Source organism: Poromitra crassiceps, assembly GCF_964638095.1.
Source record: "Poromitra crassiceps genome assembly, chromosome: 20".
Lineage (NCBI taxonomy): Eukaryota > Metazoa > Chordata > Actinopteri > Beryciformes > Melamphaidae > Poromitra > Poromitra crassiceps.
In genome coordinates this window covers 21,312,412-21,330,385 of record NC_139637.1, presented here as the reverse complement: position 1 = coordinate 21,330,385, position 17,974 = coordinate 21,312,412, and the positions used below count along the sequence as shown (strand labels likewise).

Genomic DNA, 17,974 nt, shown 5'->3' with positions numbered 1-17,974 from the left:
CTCCTCTACTTTGCTCTTTGTGGCGCCCAGTTCCTTCTCACTGGCTGTCATCCTGAACACCAGGGCTATGTTCTCCCTCTCCAGCTCCTCTACTTTGGTCTTCTGCAGCTGCAGGTCGGTCTTTGTGGTGCTCAGCTCCTTCTCACTGGCTGTCATCCTGAACACCAGGGCTATGTTCTCCCTCTCCAGCTCCTCTACTTTGGTCTTCTGCAGCTGCAGGTCGGTCTTTGTGGTGCTCAGCTCCTTCTCACTGGCTGTCATCCTGAACACCAGGGCTGCGTTTTCTCTCCCCACTTCCTCCAGCTTACTCTGAGTGAACCACAGCTCTGTTCTCTGTTCATCCACCTTTTCCCCCATGCTCCTCAGCTCCACCCTCTGCTCCACCACCATGTCTCTCAGCTCCTTCAGCTCAGCCCAGATGTCGGGGGAGGTTGAGGCGGTCGTCTGGTGGTCTGTCTGTTTGTGGCTCGTCGTCTCTGTGGCAGCGGTTTCAGTTGTCCCCCCTGTCACGGGGCTTTCTCTCTCTTCTCTGCTGTTGGCTGGTTGGAAGGAGTCCTTCTCTGGAGCTGCTCCGCTCTCTCCCTGAGCCCATGTTGTCCCACAAAGACAGAACAGCAGCAGAACCACAACACTCTTCATTCTGATGGCTTCATTCACTTGTCTCTCTAGGCTCAGTCCATTTCTTTATATGCATGACTGGGAGCCTCTATGAGAACAGAGCATATGACACTGACTGGCTGCCAAACAATATAATCTGCCCAATTTGAGGTCATGGCAAGTCCGTTTATTTTTTGATGTGTCCCTGAACACCAAGCTTGTGGGAAAAGTGCATGATGTGACTTTTGTTTGCACTTCTTGATCATTCTGCATTAATTCATAGGTCAGCATCTCAGTGATTTGATGGTGATTTTTTTTAAACAAGTCTGATTACTTTAGTTCTCATTCTAATGAGACAATTAAGAATATATAGCCTACAGTATTTGCATGAATTATGCTGGTTCCATGCTTTATAGCCACATGGTAGAGTTGACCATTTTCTTTGTGAGTTCACAATAACTCATTCAATGCAATTATGCAAAATCAATTATGCAGACTTTATTTTGGCACACACACACATACACACACACACACACACACACACACACACACACACACACACACACACACACACACACACACACACACACACACACACACACACACACACACACACACACACACACACACACACACACACACACACACACACACACATTTAACCCTTTGTTCACAGTCTATGCTTTAACCTCTTGGAATTGTTTACAATAGTATGATAAATAAGTGTACACTCAACATTCATTCCCTCTGTTTTGTTCATTGCGTTCATGATCGATACCTAAATGTCCCAAAAAAGAGTTTTCAAACTGTAAGGATTAAAAAAGAAAGTGAGCACACGTTAATGTATGTGAGACATCTTTATTTTATTCACTTCCATCAGAGGTTATCTCAGCATTTCTCTTACACAGGGAAGAGCAGGAAGCCAGTGAATGTGTTGTGGTTGTTAACATCATCATAGAGCTGCCACCCTGAGGGAAGACGCAGGTACACCACATCTCTCTCCTCCAGCTGGAGGACCAGCGCATTAGAGAAAAACCGATTTCCTCCAATACTGTTCGAAATCGCGTTGCGCATCACAGGCTGCTCATTATGGTACAGGATGAAACCAAATGCTCCAGTTAGCTGGTTATCCATAGCAGTGACCCTGAAGTAGTACAGTCCTCTGACTGGAGCTGTGAAGATGCCTGTTGTAGGATTGTAAGCTTGGCCGAGGTTGGAGAAGACTTTCCTGTAGATCAGAGTGGTGTCGGTGTTGAAAGGTCCAACTCTCCCTGAGTCTGTCAAACCCACAGAGAAGGCCACCTTGTAGGAGCGCTCCGTCTGCAGCTCCTCCAGCTGACCTTCACTGGAGCTCATTCTGGTCTCCATGGATGAAAGGTGTTCAGTTTGCTCTGAGTTCTCTCTCTTCAGACAGTCGAGTGTTTTCTCACTGGCTGCCACTCTGTCTCCCATGGCTGACAGCAGGCCTGTGTTCTCCCTCTCCAGCTCCTCTACTTTGGTCTTCTGCAGCTGCAGGTCGGTCTTTGTGGCGCTCAGCTCATTCTCACTGGCTGTCATCCTGAACACCAGGGCTGTGTTTTCTCTCCCCACTTCCTCCAGCTCTGTTCTCTGTTCATCCACCTTCTCCCCCATGCTCCTCAGCTCCACCCTCTGCTCCACCACCATGTCTCTCAGCTCCTTCAGCTCAGCCCAGATGTCGGGGGAGGTTGAGGCGGTCGTCTGGTGGTCTGTCTGTTTGTGGCTCGTCGTCTCTGTGGCACCGGTTTCAGTCGTCACCTCTGTCACGGGGCTTTCTCTCTCTTCTCTGCTGTCGGCTGGTTGGAAGGAGTCCTTCTCTGGAGCTGCTCCGCTCTCTCCCTGAGCCCATGTTGTCCCACAAAGACAGAACAGCAGCAGAATCACAACACTCTTCATTCTGATGGCTTCATTCACTTGTCTCTCTAGGCTCAGTCCATTTCTTTATATGCATGACTGGGAGCCACTATGAGAACAGAGCATATGACACTGACTGGCTGCCAAACAAACATATTCTGCCAAATTTGAGGTCATGGCAAGTCTGTTTATTTTTTGATGTGTCCCTGAACACCAAGCGTGTGGGAAAAGTGCATGTGGTTTTTGTTTGCACTTCTTGATCATTCTGCATTAATTCAGCATCTCAGTGATTTGATGGTGACTTTTTTTTTTAAACAAGTCTGATTACTTTACTTTACATGTTTCTTATATAGTCTATTATGCAAACCCAATGAGTCCTCTATAAGTTTTTAGCTCTTTTTGCAACTGCTGCGCCTGTTGCTTAATGCACTTTTTATACTCTTTTTTAAAGTTTTGTTGTGATGCTTTTAAATGTCCATTTTATTCTCTTCTTTTATTATTTTATTTTCCTGTCAACCATTTTATGTGAAGCACTTTGAATTGCCTCTGTGTATGTAATGTGCTATACAAATAAACTTGACTTGACTTGACTTAACTTTAGTTCTCATTCTAATGAGATAATTAGGAATATAGCCTACAGTATTTGCATGAATTATGCTGGTTCCATGCTTTATAGCCACATGGTAGAGTTTACCATTTTCTTTGTGAGTTCACAATAACTCATTCAATGCAATTATGCAAAATCAATTATGCAGACTTTATTTTGGCACTCACACACACACACACACACACACACACACACACACACACACACACACACACACACACACACACACACACACACACTCACACACACACACACTCACACACACACACACACACACACACACACACACACACACACGCACGCACACACACACACACACACACACACACACACACACATTTAACCCTTTGTTCACAGTCTATGCTTTAACCTCTTGGAATCGTTTACAATAGTATGATAAATAAGTGTACACTCAACATTCATTCCCTCTGTTTTGTTATTTGCGTTCATGATCGATACCTAAATGTCCCAAAAAAAGGGTTTTCAAACTGTAACGATTAAAAAAGAAAGTGAGCACACGTTAATGTATGTGAGAAATCTTTATTTTATTCAGTTTTGTTCATTGCACTCATTATCAATAACCAAATGCCCGATTGAAAATAAACCCCCAAAATCGAAAGTGTTTTCAAACTTCGTAGCTAAAGATAAAAAATAATATATGGAGTTACAGCAGTGCTATCAAGAAAGTTATTGTGGTGATTATCTACAATAGACCTCAAATCTATCTTTCTATCTAAAATCTTGTAGAAAAAATCACTCCATGAGTGGAAATAGCAGCACTCCAAAGATTAAGATGCAAGACTTTGCTCAAATTTCATTATTTTTTATTCAAGGCTAGGCTAGCGTGTTTGGTCATGTGCCTTCATCAGAGCATCATCTGATGCTCTGATGGTCTTGCATCTTAATCTTTGGAGTGCTGCTATTTCCACTCATGGAGTGATTTTTTCTACAAGTATGCGGTCCTGTCATGACACTAACGCTGCCAGAGTTGAGGGTTTGATTCCCTGGAACCATGCATGTTTACAAGGTAAGCACTCATGCTACTATAAAGTGTTTTGTGGGGGAAGAAGCACACGTTAATGTATGTGACAAATCTTTATTTTATTCACTTCCATCTGAGCTTATCACAGCATTTCTCTTACACAGGGAAGAGCAGGAAGCCAGTGAATGTGCTGTGGTGGTCAGAATTATCATAGAGCTGATACCCTGAGGGGAGATGCATGTACACCACATCACCCTCCTCCAGCTGGAGGATCAGCGCATTAGAGAAATACTCATGACGTGTATCATGCTTATAAATCCCATTGTGCATCACACGCTTGTTATTATGGTACAGATTGAAACCAGCACTGGTCCCAGAAGACGCATAATCAAAAGCAGTGAAACTGAAGTAGTACAGTCCTCTGACTGGAGCTGTGAAGATGCCTGTTGTAGGATTGTAAGCTTGGCCGTGGTTGGAGATGACATTTCTGTAGATCAGAGTGATGTCAGTGTTGAAAGGTCCAACTCTCCCTGAGTCTGTCAAACCAGCAGAGAAGGCCACCTTGTGGGAGCGCTCTGTCTGCAGCTCCTCCAGCTGACCTTCACTGGAGCTCATTCTGGTCTCCATGGAGGACAGGTGTTCCATTTGCTCTGAATTCTCTCTCTTCAGACCGTCAAGTGTTTTCTCACTGGCTGCCACTCTGTCTCCCATGGCTGACAGCAGGCCTGCGTTCTCCCTCTCCAGCTCCTCTACTTTGGTCTTTGTGGTGCTCAGCTCATTCTCACTGGCTGTCATCCTGAACACCAGGGCTGCATTCTCCCTCTCCAGCGCCTCTACCTTGCTCTCACTGGCTGTCATCCTGAACACCAGGGCTGTGTTCTCCTTCTCCAGCTCCTCTACTTTGGTCTTTGTGGCGCTCAGCTCATTCTCACTGGCTGTCATCCTGAACACCAGGGCTGCATTCTCCCTCTCCATCTCCTCTACTTTGGTCTTCTGCAGCTGCAGGTCGGTCTTTGTGGTGCTCAGCTCCTTCTCACTGGCTGTCATCCTGAACACCAGGGCTGTGTTCTCCCTCTCCAGCTCCTCTACTTTGGTCTTTGTGGTGCTCAGCTCCTTCTCACTGGCTGTCATCCTGAACACCAGGGATGTGTTCTCCCTCTCCAGCTCCTCTACCTTGCTCTCACTGGCTGTCATCCTGAACACCAGGGCTATGTTCTCCTTCTCCAGCTCCTCTACCTTGCTCTCACTGGCTGTCATCCTGAACACCAGGGCTGCGTTTTCTCTCCCCACTTCCTCCAGCTTACTCTGGGTGAACCACAGCTCTGTTCTCTGTTCATCCACCTTCTCCCCCATGCTCCTCAGCTCCACCCTCTGCTCCACCACCATGTCTCTCAGCTCCTTCAGCTCAGCCCAGATGTCGGGGGATGTTGAGGCGGTCGTCTGGTGGTCTGTCTGTTTGTGGGTCGTCGTCTCTGTGGCAGCGGTTTCAGTCGTCACCTCTGTCACGGGGCTTTCTCTCTCTTCTCTGCTGTCGGCTGGTTGGAAGGAGTCCTTCTCTGGAGCTGCTCCGCTCTCTCCCTGAGCCCATGTTGTCCCACAAAGACAGAACAGCAGCAGCAGAACCACAACACTCTTCATTCTGATGGCTTCATTCACTTGTCTCTGTAGGCTCAGTCCATTTCTTTATATGCATGACTGGGAGCCTCTATGAGAACAGAGCATATGACACTGACTGGCTGCCAAACAACATATTCTGCCAAATTTGACGTCATGGCAAGTCTGTCTATTTTTTGATGTGTCGCTGAACACCAAGCTTGTGGGAAAAGTGCATGATGTGACTTTTGTTTGCACTTCTTGATCATTCTGCATTAATTCATAGGTCAGCATCTCAGTGATTTGATGGTGATTTTTTTTAAACAAGTCTGATTACTTTAGTTCTCATTCTAATGAGATAATTAAGAATATATAGCCTACTACAGTATTTGCATGAATTATGCTGGTTCCATGCTTTATAGCCACATGGTAGAGTTTACCATTTTCTTTGTGAGTGAGTTCACAATAACTCATTCAATGCAATTATGCAAAATAAAATATGCAGACTTTATTTTGGCACTCACACACACACACACACACACACACACACACACACACACACACACACACACACACACACACACACACACACACACACACACACACACACACACACACACACACACACACACACACACACACACACACACACACACACACACACACACACACATTTAACCCTTTGTTCACAGTCTATGCTTTAACCTCTTGGAATCGTTTACAATAGTATGATAAATAAATGTAAACTCAACATTCATTCCCTCTGTTTTGTTCATTGCGTTCATGATCGATACCTAAATGTCCAAAAAAAGGGTTTTCAAACTGTAACGATTAAAAAAGAAAGGGAGCACACGTTAATGTATGTGAGAAATCTTTATTTTATTCACTTCCATCTGAGCTTATCACAGCATTTCTCTTACACAGGGAAGAGCAGGAAGCCAGTGAACATGCTGTTGTTGATAGCATCATCATAGAGCTGGAGCCCTGAGGGGAGACACACGTACACCACATCCCTCTCCTCCAGCTGGAGGACCAGCGCATTAGATAAATACAGATTTCCTCCAATACTGTTCAAAATCACGTTGTGCATCACACGCTTCTCATTATGGTACAGGTTGAAACCAAATACTCCAGTTTGCTTGTTATCCGAAGCAGTGACCCTGAAGTAGTACAGTCCTCTGACTGGAGCTGTGAAGATGCCTGTTGTAGGATTGTAAGCTTGGCCGGAGTTGGAGAAGACTTTCCTGTAGATCAGAGTGGTGTTAGTGTTGACAGGTCCAACTGTCCCTGAATCTGTCCACCCAGCAGAGAAGGCCACCTTGTGGGAGTGCTCCGTCTGCAGCTCCTCCAGCTGACCTTCACTGGAGCTTATTCTGGTCTTCATGGAGGACAGGTGTTCAGTTTGCTCTGAGTTCTCTCTCTTCAGACCGTCAACTGTTTTCTCACTGGCTGACACTCTGTCTCCCATGGCCGACAGCAGGGCTGCGTTCTCCCTCTCGAGCTCCTCTACCTTGGTCTTCTGCAGCTGCAGGTCGGTCTTTGTGGTGCTCAGCTCCTTCTCACTGGCTGTCATCCTGAACATCAGGGCTGCGTTTTCTCTCCCCACTTCCTCCAGCTTACTCTGAGTGAACCACAGCTCTGTTCTCTGTTCATCCACCTTCTCCCCCATTCTCCTCAGCTCCACCCTCTGCTCCATCACCATGTCTCTCAGCTCCTTCAGCTCAGCCCAGATGTCACAGGTTGAGGCGGTCGTCTGGTGGTCTGTCTGTTTGTGGCTCGTCGTCTCTGTGGCACCGGTTTCAGTCGTCACCTCTGTCACGGGGCTTTCTCTCTCTTCTCTGCTGTTGGCTGGTTGGAAGGAGTCCTTCTCTGGAGCTGCTCCGCTCTCTCCCTGAGCCCATGTTGTCCCACAAAGACAGAACAGCAGCAGAACCACAACACTCTTCATTCTGATGGCTTTCATTCACTTGTCTCTATAGGCTCAGTCCATTTCTTTATATATGTAACAGCCACTATTCTGCGTTGGCTGAATGACGGGCACACACCGTAGCTGGAATCACTGGGTTTACTTCACAGGAGGAAACAAAAAACATGGTGTCACACACCACTCTCACATGTCTCTCTTCACATTCTATAAAAAGGAATAACAGGAAACACACATAAACGTACTGTAAATATTACACCACATGACCTGTATAACAATGGGTTCGCTAGATTTTACAGCGCTCTGTACAGTACGATGTACAGTTCAATGAGATGAACACTGATTTTGCATATGTGAAACATGATATTGAGAAGAATCCTTATGATTATCATATTGATTTCAACCCCATCGTCCAGGCCTATATATAGCCTATACTGTATATAGTCTGCTGTGCTGCAAAACAATTGTGTTGATGAGGCCTGGGACATGTTTAATGCCCGTTTCCTCAAGGTTATAGACACTGTAGCCCCTCTGAAGCAAGTCAGGATTAAACAAGAGAGCAGGCAGATAGTGATAGCTTCAGGACATGGAGAAATGAAACTCAGAGAAGAATCAAATCAGGGGGAAAAAAAAAAAAAAAAAAAAAAAAAAAAAAGTGTGTTTCAACACCCAGATCAAGGAAAACAAAAATGATCCTAAGAAGCTATGTGTGGCCAGGCCATAGCTAGGCCAAAATTCGCTTTACTGGTTCAGGGGTGAATTGCCCTTTAATACTCAAAACCAGGTTAAAGCACACAGATCCTATTCATAGCTTTCAAGGGGCGTTACGTGATGCCGGGAACGCCCACCTGACGGTCAAACAGTACTGCTAAGTACTGTTTGAGCGGAAGACAGCACAGGCATCACTACAGTATCTTCTCTTTTAGCAATAGTCTCACTAATCCCACAGTGGTTTACCTGCTTTTGAGATCTGCAAAAAATAGTTTGCTTCTGTCTCACCCGTTCTCCCTCTCTCTTCACACACGACGAGGGCTGTGCTCTCTCTCCACAACATTATAAAAACGAGTCCGCACTCCGCACGCAGTTTGTTGTGAAACAATTTCTCCGAACTGCCATGTGTTGGACAGTAACGTTAACGATAGTTCGGTTTGTTTGAAGTGCCCAAAACGTGCAGTTTGTTTAGATATCGTTCTTTTTCAACGCTTGATAGATGGTCTAAATATTCCTGACTGGAAACTGGTGGAAAAAAGACCGCTTTTTGCTGGAGCTGCGTCTGGTCAGTGTTCAGCGCCATTGTTGTTTTGAGTTTTGACCGCCAGAATGGGCGTTCCTTGTACTTACGTAACGCCCCTTGAAAGCTATGAATATGACACAAGTGACTACAAAGATGGACTGAGACAAGATGTTCCCCCAAGATCACAATATTTATTCAATACAACACAAGTTAAAAGAACAGTTTTATTATTCTAACCATTAAAAAGCTAAATAGGCATGTATAAAAATATACTTCTCAAAATGACAAAGTGCTTAAATGGATGGGCCGTGGCCGCAAGCAGTGGAGGGGGGAATAGGCTATAGGGATAGAGCACTCACCACGCCCGGCGCCTCCACACACACACACAACGCACACAGCAAGGTGAGGGGAAAAATCAATAGGGGATATAATCCAAAATAAAAACGTGCAAAATGATCACACACCACACAGGGGAGGAGTGCAGAACACCGGGGAGGTGGGGCGCTCTATCTCCAAACCCACCACCAACGGGACGGCCACGCTCCAGTCCTACAGTGTCCTCTCACAGCGAGAGGGAGAAAGAGAAGGCAGTTAGTTCTTGGGGGAAACTCAAGGGTAACAGGCCCAACAGCAGGGCTAAAACACAACTGAAGGAACCAAATACAAAGAAAATAAACAGAACAAAACAAAACAGCAGTGGCAGTCAGTGTCTATAAGGAAACAGATTACATGAATCACACACTGCGAAGCATCAAATTACATTGAATAGATAAAAGGCCACAGGTTTTACCTCTGTCTGATAATTGAGTGGCCTACTCCTAAGCATGAAAGACAAGAGGGCGAGAAGATAGCCACTAACTGCTAACCTACAGCATAAGGGGCTGTAAGCACAAAACAAGATGTGCAGTGCACCTACCAGCAATGCAGCTAACCGTCTCGAAGGGGAGCCCAAAAGGAAATACGCAGCCTGCTAAGGCAGCTTTATAGCAAGCAACCAATTGGGAACCAGGAAGTGGGTGGTGCCAAGGCCAGACTACTCTTGTATGGCAGCCCAAGAGGGACAGTCTGCCGGCTACATATGGAAAGCTCTGAAAGAGGTCGGCTGTGGAGGTAAAACAAAAAGTGGAAAGAGAAACATAGGTCTAAACATAAATGGCGCTCTTCAGTTTGATGAAGCTCAAGTGGCTAATGAGTTTACCACCTACTTTTCCTCTATAGCGAAGAACCTTGTTGAGTCCCTTCCCACTAGGTCGGGAGTGTTTGGGGACGATTTTATTAACAGGTTTTATGGCAGCAGAGGGATTCTAGCCAATAGTTGTACTTTCTCCAGGGTGTCCGTGGAAAGTAGCCTATAGCAGAAAGGCTGGCCATGTTGAATGCATCAAAAGCCACAGGCTTAGACAACGTCTCAGCCAGATTCTTAAGGGATGGTGTTCATGAAATTGCCCCCTGTGTCACCCATCTTGTTAACATCTCTTTAGATCAAGGTATTGTCCCCCAGGCCACTAAACATGCCAAGATCATCCCATTATATAAAAAAGGTGTTACGACTGACCCTGGTAATTATAGGCCAGTATCAATACTCAGTGTATCATCTAAAATCTTGGAGAGGATACTACATGAACAGATTTCAGAGTCAATGAACATAATATACTGTATGATTTGCAATCAGGATTCAGAAAGTCTTATTCCACCGACACGTGCCTACTCTATCTAACTGATACCATCAGAAGGGAGATAGATGATGGAAATCTGTGTGGCATGGTGTTGTTGGACCTCCAGAAGGCCTTCGACACCGTAAACCACCAGATTCTTCTCTCCAAACTGAAGGCACTACGCATGGACTGCCTAGGGGTCAAGTGGATGGCCTCGTACCTGGCCAATAGAGATCAGAGAGTTGAGGTTAATGGTACATTGTCAGAAGCTAGGGCTATAGGCTGTGGGGTCCCACAAGGGAGCATCCTAGGACCATTGTTGTTCATATTGTATATAAATGACCTAAATGATGCTTGCTCTTGTAACTTGTTTTTGTATGCTGATGATGCTGCCCTACTCATAGCACACAAGGACATTGACACTTTACAAGGTCAGCTAGGGGAGGAGCTCTCTAAAGTTAGCACTTGGATGTCTGACAACAGACTTTCCTTACACTTGGGCAAAACTGAATCCATCCTATTTGGATCTAAACCCAGGCTTAGGAGGACCCCTGAACTCAGAGTTGAGCTACAGTAGGCTTGCAGGTTATAAAAGCCAAAACGTCAGTAAAATATCTGGGCTGCATATTAGATAACAGTCTTTGAGGGGAAGAAATGGCTCTCCAGGTAGTGGGGAAAGTAAATGCAAGAACCAGATTGTTAGCAAGGAAGGCCAATCTCTTAGACAGAGACAGCATTAGGCTATTAGCAAACAGCCTTGTGCAGCCTCACCTTGATTATGGCTCTTTGGCATGGTACAGCGGGCTGACAAAGGGTAGTAAACAAAAACTGCAGGTAACTCAGAACAAGCTGGTCAGGGTGGTTTTGGGTTTCGGTCCACGTGACCACGTGGGCAGGAACCAACTACAAGAATTAAACTGGCTACCTGTGGAGGCCAGGGTGGCACAGATTAGACTTACAATGGTCCATAAGATAGTCATGGATAGGGCCCCAGTATACCTCACAAACTACCTCACCAGAGTAGGAGAAGCACACAGCCACAGCACCAGAGCTAGCCCAGCCAACCTACTGTCAGTTAGGTGCAAACGGAAAATTGGCCAATGTTCCTTTGTTTTCCAGGGGCCCAGTGAATGATCTGCTCCCACTGGATATTAAGGAGGCCTCAAGTCAAAGCACCTTTAAAGTTAAACTTAAAGGAACACTCCGCCCATTTTCAACCAGCTTTGTATCATTAGAACATCAGTAGTATATCAGAAAACTGTAAACGGTTTTGAAGTCTGTCATTTAATTTGACAGTTATTGTAAATAAATAAGTAAATAAATAAGTGTACACTCAACATTCATTCCCTCTGTTTTGTTCATTGCGTTCATGATCGATACCTAAATGTCCCAAAAAAGGGTTTTCAAACTGTAACGATTAAAAAAGAAAGTGAGCACACGTTAATGTATGTGAGAAATCTTTATTTTATTCACTTCCATCTGAGCTTATCTCAGCATTTCTCTTACACAGGGAAGAGCAGGAAGCCAGTGAACGTGCTGTTGTTGTTAGCATCATCATAGAGCTGGAACCCTGAGGGGAGACGCATGTACACCACATCACCCTCCTCCAGCTGGAGGACCAGTGCATTAGAGAAATACCGATTTCCTCCAATACTGTTCCAAATCGCGTTCTGCAGCACACGCTTGTCGTTATGGTACAGAGTGATACCAAATACTCCAGTTAGCTGGTTATCCATAGCAGTGACCCTGAAGTAGTACAGTGCTCTGACTGGAGCTGTGAAGATGCCTGTTGTAGGATTGTAAGCTTGACCATGGTTGGAGATGACATTTCTGTAGATCAGAGTGGTGTCAGTGTTGAAAGGTCCAACTCTCCCTGAGTCTGTCAAACCAGCAGAGAAGGCCACCTTGTAGGAGCGCTCCGTCTGCAGCTCCTCCAGCTGACCTTCACTGGAGCTCATTCTGGTCTCCATGGATGACAGGTCTTCCGTTTGCTCTGAGTTCTCTCTCTTCAGACCGTCAAGTGTTTTCTCACTGGCTGACACTCTGTCTCCCATGGCTGACAGCAGGCCTGTGTTCTCCCTCTCCAGCGCCTCTACCTTGCTCTCACTGGCTGTCATCCTGAACACCAGGGCTGTGTTCTCCCTCTCCAGCTCCTCTACTTTGGTCTTCTGCAGCTGCAGGTCGGTCTTTGTGGTGCTCAGCTCCTTCTCACTGGCTGTCATCCTGAACACCAGGGCTGCGTTTTCTCTCCCCACTTCCTCCAGCTTACTCTGAGTGAACCACAGCTCTGTTCTCTGTTCATCCACCTTTTCCCCCATGCTCCTCAGCTCCACCCTCTGCTCCACCACCATGTCTCTCAGCTCCTTCAGCTCAGCCCAGATGTCGGGGGATGTTGAGGCGGTCGTCTGGTGGTCTGTCTGTTTGTGGGTCGTCGTCTCTGTGGCACCGGTTTCAGTCGTCACCTCTGTCACGGGGCTTTCTCTCTCTTCTCTGCTGTTGGCTGGTTGGAAGGAGTCCTTCTCTGGAGCTGCTCCGCTCTCTCCCTGAGCCCATGTTGTCCCACAAAGACAGAACAGCAGCAGAATCACAACACTCTTCATTCTGATGGCTTCATTCACTTGTCTCTCTAGGCTCAGTCCATTTCTTTATATGCATGACTGGGCGCCTCTATGAGAACAGAGCATATGACACTGACTGGCTGCCAAACAATATAATCTGCCCAATTTGACGTCATGGCAAGTCTGTTTATTTTTTGACGTGTCCCTGAACACCAAGCTTGTGGGAAAAGTGCATGATGTGACTTTTGTTTGAAGTTCTTGATCATTCTGCATTAATTCATAGGTCAGCATCTCAGTGATTTGATGGTGATTTTTTTTAAACAAGTCAGATTACTTTAGTTCTCATTCTAATGAAATAATTAGGAATATATAGCCTACAGTATTTGCATAAATGATGCTGGTTCCATGCTTTATAGCCACATGGTAGAGTTTACCATTTTCTTTGTGAGTTCACAATAACTCATTCAATGCAATTATGCAAAATAAATTATGCAGACTTTATTTTGGCACTCACACACACACACACACACACACACACACACACACACACACACACACACACACACACACACACACACACACACACACACACACACACACACACACACACACACACACACACACACACACAACACACACACACACACACACACACACATTTAACCCTTTGTTTACAGTCTATGCTTTAACCTCTTGGAATCGTTTACAATAGTATGATAAATAAATGTACACTCAACATTCATTCCCTCTGTTTTGTTCATTGCGTTCATGATCGATACCTAAATGTCCCAAAAAAAGGGTTTTCAAACTGTAAGGATTAAAAAAGAAAGGGAGCACACATTAATGTATGTGAGAAATCTTTATTTTATTGACTTCCATCAGAGGTTATCTCAGCATTTCTCTTACACAGGGAAGAGCAGGAAGCCAGTGAATGTGTTGTGGTTGTTAACATCATCATAGAGCTGCCACCCTGAGCGGAGATGCAGGTACACCACATCTCTCTCCTCCAGCTGGAGGACCAGCGCATTAGAGAGATACCGATTTCCTCCAATACTGTTCCAAATCATGTTGTGCAGCACACGCTTCTCATTATGGTACATGTTGAAACCAAATGATCCAGTTAGCTTGTTATCCATAGCAGTGACCCTGAAGTAGTACAGTCCTCTGACTGGAGCTGTGAAGATGCCTGTTGTAGGATTGTAAGCTTGGCCGTGGTTGGAGATGACATTTCTGTAGATCAGAGTGATGTCAGTGTTGAAAGGTCCAACTGTCCCTGAGTCTGTCAAACCAGCAGAGAAGGCCACCTTGTGGGAGCGCTCCGTCTGCAGCTCCTCCAGCTGACCTTCACTGGAGCTCATTCTGGTCTCCATGGATGACAGGTCTTCCGTTTGCTCTGAGTTCTCTCTCTTCAGACCGTCAAGTGTTTTCTCACTGGCTGTCATCCTGAACACCAGGGCTATGTTCTCCCTCTCCAGCTCCTCTACTTTGGTCTTCTGCAGCTGCAGGTCGGTCTTTGTGGCGCTCAGCTCCTTCTCACTGGCTGTCATCCTGAACACCAGGGCTGCGTTTTCTCTCCCCACTTCCTCCAGCTTACTCTGAGTGAACCTCAGCTCCACCCTCTGCTCCACCACCATGTCTCTCAGCTCCTTCAGCTCAGCCCAGATGTCGGGGGAGGTTGAGGCTGTCGTCTGGTGGTCTGTCTGTTTGTGGCTCGTCGTCTCTGTGGCAGCGGTTTCAGTCGTCACCTCTGTCACGGGGCTTTCTCTCTCTTCTCTGCTGTTGGCTGGTTGGAAGGAGTCCTTCTCTGGAGCTGCTCCGCTCTCTCCCTGAGCCCATGTTGTCCCACAAAGACAGAACAGCAGCAGCAGAACCACAACACTCTTCATTCTGATGGCTTCATTCACTTGTCTCTCTAGGCTCAGTCCATTTCTTTATATGCATGACTGGGAGCCACTATGAGAACAGAGCATATGACACTGACTGGCTGCCAAACAACATATTCTGCCAAATTTGACGTCATGGCAAGTCTGTCTATTTTTTGATGTGTCGCTGAACACCAAGCTTGTGGGAAAAGTGCATGTGGTTTTTGTTTGCACTTCTTGATCATTCTGCATTAATTCATAGGTCAGCATCTCAGTGATTTGATGGTGATTTTTTTTGAACAAGTCTGATTACTTTAGTTCTCATTCTAATGAGATAATTAAGAATATATAGCTACAGTATTTGCATGAATTATGCTGGTTCCATGCTTTATAGCCACATGGTAGAGTTTACCATTTTCTTTGTGAGTTCACAATAACTCATTCAATGCAATTATGCAAAATCAATTATGCAGACTTTATTTTGGCACTCACACACACACACACACACACACACACACACACACACACACACACGCACACACACACACACACACACATTTAACCCTTTGTTCACAGTCTATGCTTTAACCTCTTGGAATCGTTTACAATAGTATGATAAATAAGTGTACACTCAACATTCATTCCCTCTGTTTTGTTATTTGCGTTCATGATCGATACCTAAATGTCCCAAAAAAAGGGTTTTCAAACTGTAACGATTAAAAAAGAAAGTGAGCACACGTTAATGTATGTGAGAAATCTTTATTTTATTCAGTTTTGTTCATTGCACTCATTATCAATAACCAAATGCCCGATTGAAAATAAACCCCCAAAATCGAAAGTGTTTTCAAACTTCGTAGCTAAAGATAAAAAATAATATATGGAGTTACAGCAGTGCTATCAAGAAAGTTATTGTGGTGATTATCTACAATAGACCTCAAATCTATCTTTCTATCTAAAATCGTGTAGAAAAAATCACTCCATGAGTGGAAATAGCAGCACTCCAAAGATTAAGATGCAAGACTTTGCTCAAATTTCATTATTTTTTATTCAAGGCTAGGCTAGCGTGTTTGGTCATGTGCCTTCATCAGAGCATCATCTGATGCTCTGATGGTCTTGCATCTTAATCTTTGGAGTGCTGCTATTTCCACTCATGGAGTGATTTTTTCTACAAGTATGCGGTCCTGTCATGACACTAACGCTGCCAGAGTTGAGGGTTTGATTCCCTGGAACCATGCATGTTTACAAGGTAAGCACTCATGCTACTATAAAGTGTTTTGTGGGGGAAGAAGCACACGTTAATGTATGTGACAAATCTTTATTTTATTCACTTCCATCTGAGCTTATCACAGCATTTCTCTTACACAGGGAAGAGCAGGAAGCCAGTGAATGTGCTGTGGTGGTCAGAATTATCATAGAGCTGATACCCTGAGGGGAGATGCATGTACACCACATCACCCTCCTCCAGCTGGAGGATCAGCGCATTAGAGAAATACTCATGACGTGTATCATGCTTATAAATCCCATTGTGCATCACACGCTTGTTATTATGGTACAGAGTGAAACCAGCACTGGTCCCAGAAGACGCATAATCAAAAGCAGTGAAACTGAAGTAGTACAGTCCTCTGACTGGAGCTGTGAAGATGCCTGTTGTAGGATTGTAAGCTTGGCCGTGGTTGGAGATGACATTTCTGTAGATCAGAGTGATGTCAGTGTTGAAAGGTCCAACTCTCCCTGAGTCTGTCAAACCAGCAGAGAAGGCCACCTTGTGGGAGCGCTCTGTCTGCAGCTCCTCCAGCTGACCTTCACTGGAGCTCATTCTGGTCTCCATGGATGACAGGTGTTCAGTTTGCTCTGAGTTCTCTCTCTTCAGACCGTCAAGTGTTTTCTCACTGGCTGACACTCTGTCTCCCATGGCTGACAGCAGGGCTGTGTTCTCCCTCTCCAGCTCCTCTACGTTGCTCTCACTGGCTGTCATCCTGAACACCAGGGCTGCATTCTCCCTCTCCATCTCCTCTACTTTGGTCTTCTGCAGCTGCAGCTCGGTCTTTGTGGTGCTCAGCTCCTTCTCACTGGCTGTCATCCTGAACACCAGGGCTGTGTTCTCCCTCTCCAGCTCCTCTACTTTGGTCTTTGTGGTGCTCAGCTCCTTCTCACTGGCTGTCATCCTGAACACCAGGGCTGTGTTCTCCCTCTCCAGCTCCTCTACTTTGGTCTTTGTGGTGCTCAGCTCCTTCTCACTGGCTGTCATCCTGAACACCAGGGATGTGTTCTCCCTCTCCAGCTCCTCTACCTTGCTCTCACTGGCTGTCATCCTGAACACCAGGGCTATGTTCTCCTTCTCCAGCTCCTCTACCTTGCTCTCACTGGCTGTCATCCTGAACACCAGGGCTGCGTTTTCTCTCCCCACTTCCTCCAGCTTACTCTGGGTGAACCTCAGCTCTGTTCTCTGTTCATCCACCTTCTCCCCCATGCTCCTCAGCTCCACCCTCTGCTCCACCACCATGTCTCTCAGCTCCTTCAGCTCAGCCCAGATGTCGGGGGATGTTGAGGCGGTCGTCTGGTGGTCTGTCTGTTTGTGGCTCGTCGTCTCTGTGGCACCGGTTTCAGTCGTCACCTCTGTCACGGGGCTTTCTCTCTCTTCTCTGCTGTTGGCTGGTTGGAAGGAGTCCTTCTCTGGAGCTGCTCCGCTCTCTCCCTGAGCCCATGTTGTCCCACAAAGACAGAACAGCAGCAGAACCACAACACTCTTCATTTTGATGGCTTTCATTCACTTGTCTCTATAGGCTCAGTCAATTTCTTTATATATGTAACAGCCACTATTCTGCGTTGGCTGAATGACGGGCACACACCGTAGCTGGGATCACTGGGTTTACTTCACAGGAGGAAACAAAAAACACGGTGTCACACACCACTCTCACACGTCTCTCTCTTCACATTCTATAAAAAGGAATAACAGGAAACACACATAAACGTACTGTAAATATTACACCACATGACCTGTATAACAATAATGTGACTCCGAACGGCACACGCCGCGTACTGACTGCCGTACTGAGCCAACGTAATCAAAGGCACGGAGCCACTGGCTAG

General features: G+C 45.8%; 1 protein-coding gene across 1 annotated transcript; it reads right to left on the bottom strand.

Moving 5' to 3' along the window:
• Positions 1-15,647: 15,647 nt before the first annotated feature.
• LOC310794733 (uncharacterized protein) lies at positions 15,648-17,364 on the bottom strand. The gene has a single exon (XM_083656754.1). The coding sequence runs from the start codon at positions 17,352-17,354 to the stop codon at positions 16,242-16,244; it is 1,113 nt and encodes a 370-aa protein (XP_083512880.1). The 5' UTR covers positions 17,355-17,364; the 3' UTR covers positions 15,648-16,241.
• Positions 17,365-17,974: the final 610 nt, after the last annotated feature.